At 39.8% G+C, this 12,180-nt stretch overlaps 1 protein-coding gene across 1 annotated transcript in view; it reads left to right on the forward strand.

Moving 5' to 3' along the window:
- Positions 1-12,180, forward strand: part of ARHGEF10 (Rho guanine nucleotide exchange factor 10) — a 98,940-nt gene that overhangs the window by 54,962 nt on the left and 31,798 nt on the right. The window contains exons 18-21 of the mRNA XM_054383770.1: positions 6,150-6,265; positions 7,359-7,486; positions 8,502-8,602; positions 9,656-9,777. Of these exons, the coding sequence (XP_054239745.1) occupies positions 6,150-6,265; positions 7,359-7,486; positions 8,502-8,602; positions 9,656-9,777 (467 nt within the window). The remainder of the gene's footprint in view (positions 1-6,149; positions 6,266-7,358; positions 7,487-8,501; positions 8,603-9,655; positions 9,778-12,180) is intronic.

A 12,180-nucleotide genomic window follows, 5' to 3' on the forward strand; every position in this document is an offset into this window, starting at 1 on the left:
AACAGCCCTAACTCTTTCAGTCTGTCCTCACAGGAGAGGTGCTCCAGCCCTCTGATCATCCTCATGGCCCTCCTCTGGACATGTTCCAGCATGTCCATATCCCTCTTGTAATAGGGGCTCCAGAACTGGACACAGTACTCCAGGTGGGGTCTCACCAGAGCTGAGTAGAGGGGGAGAATCACCTCCCTTGACCTGCTGGCCACACTTCTCTTGATGCAGTCCAGGATCTGGTTGGCTTTCTCAGCTGCAAGTGCACACTGACAGCTCATGTTGAGCTTCTCATCCACCAGCACCCCCAAGTCTCTCTCCTCAGGGCTGCTTTCCAGCCACTCACTGCCCTGCCTGTGTTTGTGCTTGGGATTTCCTTGACCCAGATGCAGGACCTTGCACTTTGTCTTGTTGAACCTCATGAGGTTGGCTTGCGCCCACCTCTCCGGCCTGTCCAGGTCCCTCTGGATGGATCTCTTCCCTCCAGCGTGTCTGCTGCACCACACAGCTTGGTGTCATCAGCAAACTTGCTGAGGGTGCACCCAATGCCTTTGTCCATGTCACCAACAAAGATGTTAAACAAGACTGGTCCCAGGACTGAGCCCTGAGGGACTCCGCTTGTCACTGGCCTCCACTGGGACATGGACCCATTGACAGCCACTCTTTGGGTGCGGCCATCAAGCCAGTTCTTTATCCATCTCGTGGTCCACCCATCAAACCCATGTGTCACCAGTTTGGAGACCAGGATGTGGTGTGGGACAGCTTCTCAGGTTTCATTGTAGACTTAAATGTTGCACAAGGGGCCCATTTTTTATTTATTTGGTCTGAGAGTGTAATTCTATGCAAGTACCAGTTTCTTATGCCTTCCTCAAACACAGCAAGTCTTGAAGTTACCTCCCATGTATATAACTTCTCTCCCTGTCTCAGGTGATTTGTGTCCTCAAGATAAGGACTGAATCTTTTCCAGATCTCTTCTCTTCGTAGCGCTTACAGCACTTGGTGTTTCAGTATGCTGCCTGGATGCACACAGATGGCTCAGTGGGAGGAAACAATACAATTGTGCTCAGCCTTACAGACCAGATTGCAAATGGCAAGTCAAATTTGGGATCTACCAGCCTTTCAGAACACTCTTCAAATCTGGCATGTTCTTCAACTGTATCATTAGTTTCATATTACCTCTCAGTATTGTTGGAACTGTAGTCAGGAACATAGACTAAACCAAACTGAGGTTTTGGTTGTAGTTTTCACATGAGCATTTGTGAGCTGCTGTTTTGTGTAACACCTAGCCTGGCTTCAGGGCTGTGTGTCTCTCACAAGCAAAGACGTCTTCCGAAGGACCTTGATTTTCTGTGATGCATTTGGTCTCTCTTCATGTCCATATGGCTTTTTCCAAAGCAGTTTATAGTGATATATTATGGTTTTGAACCATATGAGGTAAAGGTCATTACTGTAATCATATTCAAGGCAGATCTTGTCAAGATGAGTTACTATGCAATAAATAAGATACATAGGATGTATATATTAATAATACTCTTTGGCTTTCTCATGATATAGAATACAGAAGTGTTTGCAAGAATATTTTCAATATTGAGAGTATGCCAAGTGAGGCTTTTGTTTGCATGGCATTTTTGGATTTCTGTAATAATATTACGTGAAAAAAATCTTCCTAATTAGGAATAAACTAGAGGTTAGTATGAGAAGAGATCACCTGAGCCATTATGTTTGCTTACCCAGGAACAGATGCTTAAATTAGGGAGACTGCATCTACTCCAGGCATTGTAGCACTTTCTTTTTCCCCTTTAGTAGCACAATCTATAATAAATTAGTAATTAACAAGTAAGAATCAAAGTACACAGCAAAAGCTCATAGAAAATGTGTACAAGTAACACATCACTACCATAAATAAATGTGTCCCTTAGTAATTGTCTGAGAGGAAGAACAGGATGTGATGAGTTGAGGATTACCATATCCAATGTGCTTGTGGGGCCCATGAGAACTGAAAATTTGAAGGAACCGGATGGACAGCGATCGCAAAGGGGCGGCTGCTGTGCCACTGCCCATTAAAGCAGCTGCTGCTGTGCTGGTCACAGAGAAAGAGCTGCAGCTGCTGCCTCTGCTCCCTAGGAAAGCAGCCTGCTGCCAGAGGCTCCCTCTCTGCCCCCACCCAAGCACTAGCACTCAGACACTTTTCTCGCATGTGTGTATTTATGCATAACCTGCCAAATCCTGGTTTTGCCTGAGCCAAATTAAAATGGATAACCACACCCAGGGAGTTTCCTGTAGGCTTTGAAAGTGGCTGGATGTAAACAGGCTAAAATTCCTTCTGTTTCAGTTACTACAATTACTTAAAATCAGACAAAACTGGTGAATTTACAACAGTGGTGCTGAGAGTAACACTGGAAAGCAAGCAGGTAAATAATTGTTTAGCATTCAAATATATCTCTGCTAAGAAGGAATTGTTACAAAAAGCCATGTCTTCTCACCCCAGCTTTACATAGAAGCACAAATATTTAAATTTTAACCTTCTTTCCTCCCTGTAAAGCAAGTGTCAGGGTTTGTTTTGCTGTGGTTTGTTTTGCTGTGGTTTGGTTTTTTGCAGGCTTGAATCTATTTCATAATAATCCTGAGCAAGGAATTGGGTATTTTGCAAGCATTAGTGGTTGTTGGCAGTAAACTTGCCTGTTGCAGGAAGTCACAAACTCGTCTGGTAAAACCTTAGCAAAAAAGAAGTTGATGGTGAAATCATGGCTACATATAAGTTATTTTCTTCCTCAATCTGTAGGTGGAATGCAGAAAGCATTGCCTCTGAAGCCACATATGTGGTCATCAGTTAGAGCGCTCTGCCTTTCTCTCCTTTCTGGGCTCACTGTCTTCTGTAACACGTGGGATGTGCAAAGCTGGGGGGAATCTTTTCAAAACTTATGGAGGGGTTTTTTCCACACTGGAAAAATAAGATAAAGGTTTTACCATTTGTGAAACATTTCAAAGTGCAAAAAGAAACCAACCACATTATCTGTCTTGGAGTGACGCCAAGTCTTTTTCAGTGCTTTCTATGGAAAAAAGGAAGAAGTGAACACCCACCGTAAAATAGGCAGCAATGAAATGGTCAGGGAATATGTGTGGGCTGAAGCAGCCAGTGTTTGTGGACTGGAGAAACAAATCTGATGAACAGACTAGTGTGTTCCCTTCACCTCCTTCACGCAGGAAAAAACCTTTGTCAGACAATTCTCAGCCACATCAACTGGTAGTCAATATTTTGTTAACCACTGAGAATTTAATTCTATTTTAAAGGACATTGTGAGTAACCCTTACAGGACCCATTCTGAAAGTTGCTGTCACTTGTAACTCATTATCCAGACACAAACCAAATGGCCAATTGTCAGTGAACCATCTTCTTATAAGTCCATCATTGCTGATCTCTGAAGTCCAATTATTTTTGTGTTCCACTTTGACCCTGCTACAGACCTCCTTAAGAGAATGGTATTAGCCATGGCTCTTGACCTTGACTTAGATTTTCTTCTTAATTTGGCCATTTGCCTTTTATAGAACATCAGGCGATCAAAGCAGGCTCTCTTTAATTATTTATTGGTTTGCTTCTTTGGCTTCCTTTCCTGTGCTAAGAATGTGGTCCTTAATGAATGAGCTTTAAATGACTTCCATTCCTTTTTTTCTGTGTGACAGAATTTGAAATGCCAGGTTAGTTTATTTGCTTTGACGCTTACTGCATTCTTTTTATCTTGACTTGTTAGAAGCTTATAAAATATGCGTACTGCAGACAAAACAGACTCAGGTGACAATTGCTGATGAAATTCAAGATTTATGCATTATTACCAAGGCTGGAGCAAGGATATTTGTAAATGCATTTGAAACTCCAGGATTCTATGAAGAGGATTGCAGAGGGCAGCTCTTTTCAGGCGCGGTGGGATACGTACACTGCATAGGGCAAGCCCATCTGTGTAAGTAGCTAAAGCTTTCTTTATGGCCTCAGTTGAAGACTGGTGGCATAAAGCCCTGCAGTATCTAAGAGCTGCCTGAAAGCATGATGTTTATATATTGCAGGTTACTGTCCATTCATCATCCTGCATATTAATGAAAATATGTAATCTGCAGTTCCTGCAAGCATACTCTGTTGACCATGATCTCAAAATGCTTTCTCTCTGGTCTACTTTGCAGTCATTTCTTTTCATTGTGTTCAATAAATGCAATGATCTATCCTTATAGACAGATGTGTTTTTAAGGGTAAGAAAAGCTAGATTGTTCTTTTAGCTAACATTCAGAACAGACAAAAAAGAGTGAATGAAAGTTGCATCTATTTTCTGGCTGAGTAACTAGTACTAAGTGTAGTCATTCCCCTGTTTAGTGCTCAAGGGCAATACACAGAAATGTTCATTGATTCAATTTACCAGAAGACTTAAAGGCAAAAGAATCATTGGAAATTTTATAGAAATGTGTAGTGTCACAGGTTTATGTTGTGCTTTCCTACAGTGGAGAATGTAAAGAGAAAGTAAGGCGTTTTATTTGTGCCTTGAAATCTTTATACACTCCAGGGTTTAAGGAGCTCCTAGCTTAATATCATGAGTTGTGTTAAAGAAAAACATCCAGTGATGGCCTTGATCCGTATGATCTTCAAATAGGAATAAGTCTTTAGAAAATACAGTTAGTCTGATACATAACTAAGAATATACCTATGATTTAAGAAGAATTGTCTTGTGCCAGTTTATTTTTCATGTTTATTCTGGTTTATGCTATTTTGATAGCTTTGTGCTTGGTTTGTGGTGATTTGATTTATACACTGCTCCCTGCAGCAAACTTAGGAAATGCTAAGTGCTAGTGGTGTCTGGGCTGACAGCTGTGCTGTGTCCAGCACCGACTGCCCTGGCAGCCAGGCCAGGTGTCATGGCTCATGTCTGTGCTCTGATATGTCTGCAGGGTGGGTAGCCACCATCATATTTAGATCCTGTTCTTGCCAAGAAAGGATTCAAATCCTTCTGCTCCAGGGGAGTTTGGTGCCTGAAGCTTAGCTTCTAAATATGTGGTAAGGTAAAAGATCTGTAGTTTGGATACTATACCGCATGAGGTGAATTATCTGCAGAGGTTTTCTGGAAAGATAATGCAGTCTGTTTCCTGTCATTCAGTCATATGGAAACATGCTGACTCTGAGTTGGGGTGGAATTTTTGTTTTAGAGGAGAGGGTGAGTGTTATTTCCAGAGCAATCACATAGTCATCCTCCTCCTAGCATCATGTCTGGGGTTAGAGTGTTTTAACAGGGTTCTGCAAGCATTTTTCATTTAGGTATTTTTTTGAGTTAGAATTATCTTATAAAAGCATTGATGGCTAGGACAAAATATTTCTGCTGCTATTAAGATTTGTTGCAGATCTCAATGCAGCTTTTTTTTTTTCTTCCATATAACCACTGTTAGCAATGAAATTTCAAGTGGTTCAGTGAAACTGCAGTTTCGTGTTAGAGTTAGGATGTGAATATATGATCCAGAACTCCCCTGTGATCTGTCAAGCAAATTTTGAGTTTCAAACCACCATGGTGAAGGCTACGAATAAATTTTTTGTGCTTTATCATGTGACCAAAAGCAACCTTCAGAAAGAACGTTTAAGTCATAACAGCAGGTCTGGTGCTGCGCCAAACTTCCACCTCAGTAAGAGATTTTGGGGGCCAATGAAGCTTTGATATTTGTCCCATTTATAGTGCATTCTTATTAAAACTACACATAATGCTCTCCATCATACTAGAGGAACAAACTTGAATCTTAATTGTAACTCTAAAAGGCAGGGATAAGGTGAGCTAAAGCAAAAGCCTATGGCAATGCCTGTATGTGTACATGCAAAGCTAATATGTGATACCATACTGCTATCTATAGTTTCCCTGATGCATTTCAGAGTTATCTGTTTGCAAGGACGTTAAATGCACCTGAAATGTCAAAGTGAAGTATTGATGGTATAGAAGTATTGATTTTCAGAAGTAATGGAGACCCTAGCTGCACATCAATGCATTAGTGGTTTTGAGAATCCGGAGAGAATCAAGTAAACTTAATTTTCATAGTGGTAAGAAATAGCAGTATATGTTAATATTATTGGTTTTTGTCATGCTTTACTCCTTCAGATGATAATTTGTTGTGGATAACCTTATGTTTTTATTCATTTTTAGACAAACTCTATATGGGACCAGGGCAACTGTACCATGATCTGCAGTACCTTTTACATGACTTGAATGTAGTTGGCCAAATTAGTCAATTAATAGGCAACCTTAAAGGAAACTATCAGGTAATAAACAAAGCTGGAATTTTTTTTTTTTCAAATATGTTCCTGTTACATAATTGTCTCTCCCCAAGGTTCTGTGCAGGACATGCTTTAGTGAAGAGCGTAATAATTTTTTACCTCTAGTAATTCATTTACTGTTAACTGTTTAGCATTATAAGTAGATTACAGCTGTCTTTCTAATCTTGTTTTTCTTCATTGTTTTTAAGTGTAGGTAGATATTACAAGTGTCTGCGTTTGCTCAGAAGCTGATAAGCTTATATGGAAGCAGAATTACATTTTGATCGTAGGAAATCGGATTCTTGCAATTAGACAAGGTAGTAGGAGCATGGTTATTTGGAGGAAGCTCTTGATGCCCATCCAAGCTCCTTAATCCTGGCTTTAGGGGGAGCTGTACTTCATAACTGGGTGTAAATTACAAAACCATAACAGGACTTTCGGAGGAATTTTAAAACTAATTTGCTTTAGCCTTGTTCACATCCCTTTTATTTAGCTGGTATTCTGACAAATAGATACAGTACTTTAACACCAAATTTCACAAAGAGTTTTCAATAGTCTTAAGACAAAAAAAAAAAAGCCTTTTTTGCCTTTTAGTTTATAAGCTTTATGTTTGCTTAGGCACAGTTTTTAACTCCTGCCAGCCACCACTGGCTGAAATTGTTTCAGCATTCTACTTAAACAGATTCCAGCCACAAAGACAGTTCTCATGATGGATCTGTAAACATTTTCTCTCAAGGATTTGAACAAAAGCATATTGGCAGTGTGATCTGTAAATGTTTTCATGAAATTTTCTTTAGAAACAGGATTTGTGCATGCACCTGATGCAAATTTACATTTCTTAGCCTGACAGACACTTGGGAACATCACTTGTGTATCATCAAATTCTGAGCAATGTGAGATTAAATCATTATATAAAATATGTTACCATATTTTGTACAGATATTTTTGAAATGTGTTTAGAAATGCATTATCCGTAATTGAACTGTGGACTAATGAGGCCCAGGTGCCAGGATTTGTTTGTTGTATGCAGAGATCACTTTATGCTGTTGGAAACTGGCCAGTAGGATGGCACTGACTCTTAACTTTTTCAATTTTTCAGAACTTAAACCAATCTGTAGCAGATGACTGGACCTCAGGTTTAAAAAAACTGATTTTGAAAAAAGAAGATGAAATCAGAGCAGCAGATCGCTGTAGAATTCAGCTGCAACTCTCAGAAAAACAGGACAAGTCAGTAGTCATCTTGATTACAGAGTTTTCAAAACGGGTTTGTGTGTTGGGCATAGATGTAGCAAGGAGGATTTGGCAATCTGTAGCTCTTCCCCCTCCTCTGTCTCTGCACTTAGCCTTTGTTCTGCTTTCATACCACAATGCTGGGATCTTGAAGGTCCCAGGACAGCATTGCAGTTTCTCTCCCACTCCTCAGACCTTCATTCCAGAGTCAAGAACCAAGAGAGGAACCGTGGCAGTGACAGCTAATAGGGAACAGCCAGGGTTACATTCCTTCCCAAATCAGGGTGTTCTTCTCATACTATTCCATGTGAAGTGTAGGAAGACAGGCATATGGCACATGCCATACAGCAGGTCTAGGAACGTGATTAGCAGGTGTAGTGAGGCCACACCTCAAATACTGTGTCCAGCTTTGGGCCCCTCGCTACAACAAAGAGAAGAGCAACTAAACTGGTGAAGGACCTTGAGCACAAGTCTTACGAGTAACAGTTGAGGGAACTGGGTTTGTTTAGTCTTCACAAGAGGAGGCTAAGGAGAGACCTCATTGCCCTCTACAACTACCTCAAAGGAGGTTGGAGCGATGTGGAAGTCAGCCTCTTCTCACTTGCAACCAGTGGACAAGAGGAAATGGCCTCAAGTTGTTCCTGTGGAGGTTCAGGTTGGATATTAGGAAAAAAATTCTTCACAGGAGGGGTTATCAGGCTGCCCACGGAGGGAGTCACAATCCCTGTAGGTATTTAAGACATGTGGATGTGATGCTTAGGGACATGATTTAGTGGAAGTAGCTTAGCAGTAGTGGTGGGATTGTAAGCTCTAGGCAAGTGGTTGGACTTGTCTCTTCCAAGCTCAATAGTTCTATGATTCATATCATAGCCTGAAGGCTTCTATCAGAGCTGTGTCTTTGTCCAACCATTAATTAATAATGAAATTTCATCGTGCTCAGCATTTCTAGCTGTGACCATACCTCATTCTCAATGCATTCAGATTGGGTTTGTTTGTCTTTTTTGACTTGCAGGTCTGGGCGGCCCACTTTCTTTACAGCTGTGTTCAATACATTTACCCCTGCCATCAAACAGTCTTGGATCAACAATTTACAGATGGCTAAACTAGCCCTTGGTAATTCTTAATTACTTAAATTTCCTATCAAGTTAAGATAGCTCTCCAATGTACAGTGATTTTTTAAAAATAATTTTTTAGAATTTTTTTTGAGAAAATCTATCTACAGCTCTTAAAATTGCAATAGTAATGATTGTGTATTGCTACAAAGTAATGGTGTTAGGGTGGAGGCTTCATTATGAAGGAATGTAATTGCTACAGTATTTTATAATAAAGTATGTGGTAGATGTTGCTAATTATTACATGTCAATCAGCAAGAATGAGATACAGTACAGGAGAGACAGGTGAGGAAGTTACTCCATTATAAATTTATTTCTTCAGATCTTACGAATGTTTACAACTTCAGACCAAAATTTCTCAGTGTTAGCTCAGAATGACTTGAGCTAAGAAATAACAGTAAAGCTGTTGGGTTAGTTTGTTTAGCTTCCAAAGACTGAAATAAACTTGTGGGGGTAGTTTTTAATGTAATGCAATATTTCTGTAGTTGGATATGTAAAACTCAAGATTTTTGGGGGGAGTGGGTTTTTTGTTATGTTGGTTTTTTTTCTTTTAACATAAATCTGTAGTCTTCAGGATTTTTTCTTTTAACATAGATCTGTAGTCTGGAGGATTCTTTATTGCTTCCCACTTAGACTGAAGTCAGGCAAAATAACAAAAACAAAAAAAGAGAGAATGGATGTCTCCATCATTCCAGATGGAGGATCCTTGTAATTATTAGTAGTAGTTGTCAGTGATGTCACCCAGGCAGAGAAATGGTGTTTGCAAAAGATATCCTTGAGTCTAAGAAGAAGTTCAATGTTTGTTCAATGCTGACAAAATCAATAACATTTAGTTGGTGTAAGGTGTTCCTTTTTTGCATTATTAGTGTGTATGAAATCGCTATATTAAATTTTTGCTCATAGTTTTATGTTGTCATTTATGCATACATGGCATAAGAACAACCTGATCTGTATTAACCAATCCTAACAGGATTCTTTTCTATTCCTGTAGAGGTGTAAGCAATTATTCAGTGAAAGTATCTGGGGTGTTTGTTGTTTGTTCTTTCTACTACAGCGGAGGATAACCTGTTAGGTTGGTTCTGTGTAGAAGATGATGGGAATCAAATAAAAAAGGAGAAACATCCTCTGCTTGTTAGACACATGCCAGTTATGATGGCCAAGCAACAGGAGTTTAAGGTGAATGGAATTTTTATGTGAGATTACAATTATTTTTCTTGTTGTGCTATAACTGCTGAAAAATACCATTCACATCTATTACCCCTCTTGAATTACTGCCTTGGTGTAAGACCAGTAGCAATGGAAGGTCCAAGAGGGCCACAGGAATGCAAAGTACTGCAGTCTTTGAAGCACTAAGGAACATAGTGTTTTCATTTATGTAGTATGACATTTACTTCCAGATGTAAGACATCACTCAATGAAAACAGAACTGCTGGGAATTTTGAATTGGTCTTGAAGTTTCGAAGTGCTTGTTTGAGATTCCAACATAACCTGCAGCTTACAGAGTGTAGGAAACCGATCTCCATGATAGCTGTTCTGTACCTGTGTAACTATTTTGAATCCTCCTCACATTTCTGGTTTTCATTAGTGCAGAGAGCAGTAGTTTTAAAACATTTAAAATTCAGTCTTATGTAAAGTAAGGTTTTGTTGTGAACAAGGATACGGAAATCATTGTAATTGTTCATTTCCTAACATGAGTGTTTGAACTCATGTTGGCCACGGGCTTTAATGATGGAAAGAAGTGCAGCATGTCCAGACTAACAGATGAAACGGAAGAGTGCTGGATGCTGTTTTTACCCTTGCATCTGCAGAATTTCTGACCATCAGTCAGTTAGGGTTGTGCAAAAACACTAATGGAAATGTGTAGGTGTACAGCCAGGATCCCAATGTTACATTAACATCCTCGCATGGGTACTGCTTAAAGCAGGAAGTCTGCAGATCCTCATTGCTAGCGCAGCCATAACAGGAGGGAAGTTCAGCTGGGAGCTTCTCTTCAACTGTCAGTATACATGCCTGGAAGGTGGGGGGAAATAACTGCTACCTGGAAATGTATTGAAATGTGTAATGGTGTTAAATCAAGCCATTCCTGTGATACTGGTTTTCAGAGCAGAGATGTGATTTTTAGCAAACAGTCTTAAAGTCCCAAAGAACCATAGTCCTTCTTGTCTCATTAAAAAGTTAGCTTTTTCTGTACGGAATACTTTCTAAAGTCACCACTGGTGAACTAACCAACCTAATAAAATTTTTGCAGAAACTTAAAACATTTATGTTTCCTTAGAGCCTATGCGTGTCTAAGTCCTGTAGGTTCGTGCTAGGAGCCTGATCTGCTTGTCTTGAAAGGAAATTGAATTCTGTTGCCCATACAGTTGGGTGTTGATCTTTGCCTTGGTGAACTTGGGAAGATAGAGTGTAGCAGCATTTCCCTGAGCTCTGGGTCAACTTGACTAGTTTTGCATCTCCTGAAGATAATGTGGATGTGAGCATGGCTGTCGTGCCTGATGCTCCTAAGGCCTTGATATTGCTTGATTTTTTTTATTTTTTTTTTTACTGGTGGTTTTCTGCAGCCTTAGCTGTAGCTTGGGTGTCAGACTACAGCTTGGGGTAGAAAGAGACCCTTAGCTTGGCTGATCCTGCTTGTTACCTCCCTGCATGCTTCTCAGGTGTTGTAAAGAGCCTGTAATAACTTCTCCCATCACAGCAAGTTTACACCCCAGGCAGAGGGCTTCTCTCAAGACTGAGAACTAAATTACCAGGGTCCAACTGTGGCAAAACATCAGTTTTGACTAAGATGCAAAGTAACACAGATGTAGGAAGCAGCCCATGAAATATCCATCATGAAGGCTGTCTTTTCTTGCGCTAGTGATGTGTTCAGTTGTCACAGCAACCCTAAATCACCACTACGAGTGGATATCTTCAACATGTTAAATGAGACATCGTGCTAAGAATGGCATGGGTTGCCCTTTTTTATTTTTCTCATCTATCAGTTTCCATCTTTTGTCCTTAAAGTGAATTGCTTTTGTGAATACATAACGATGTTTTTACTACAGCTAGTTCCTTGACTGCTCTTCTCCCAGCTTGTTTCTTTTCCTTTTTTTTTTTTGGCTATTATTCACTGTTGAGAGATGATGTTACCAGGTTGTGGTGAAGTTATCTAAGTTAATACTATCCAAATTGTCTGTAGTATTACAATATAGTCACAATGACATTGATGTCAGAGATGAGAACATTGGTGTAAATTCTGGAGAGTCGTGTCTAAAAATGTAGTATCATACCTCATCATACCACTTTTTATTTTATGCATAGTTATGAGTTGCTTTTAGATGTTTTGAAGTGTTTACATAATATTTAGGAAGCTCTGCTACAGATATTAAGGAAATTAGGGAAACAGAAATCCATGCCTGCTCATAAAAATGCCCGTTTTCAGAGCCTTGGTGCATAAATGACTTTCAGAGTTGAGATGGACTTAAATATAGATACTGAGTCTGGTGTAGCTTTCAGGCTTTTAAGTGAACTGCATGATACAATCATGAGTATGGTTATTAATTTACTGACAGTGACATGATGACACAAATTTGGGAGGGA

Source organism: Indicator indicator, chromosome 9 (assembly GCF_027791375.1).
Source record: "Indicator indicator isolate 239-I01 chromosome 9, UM_Iind_1.1, whole genome shotgun sequence".
Taxonomy (NCBI): Eukaryota; Metazoa; Chordata; class Aves; order Piciformes; family Indicatoridae; genus Indicator; species Indicator indicator.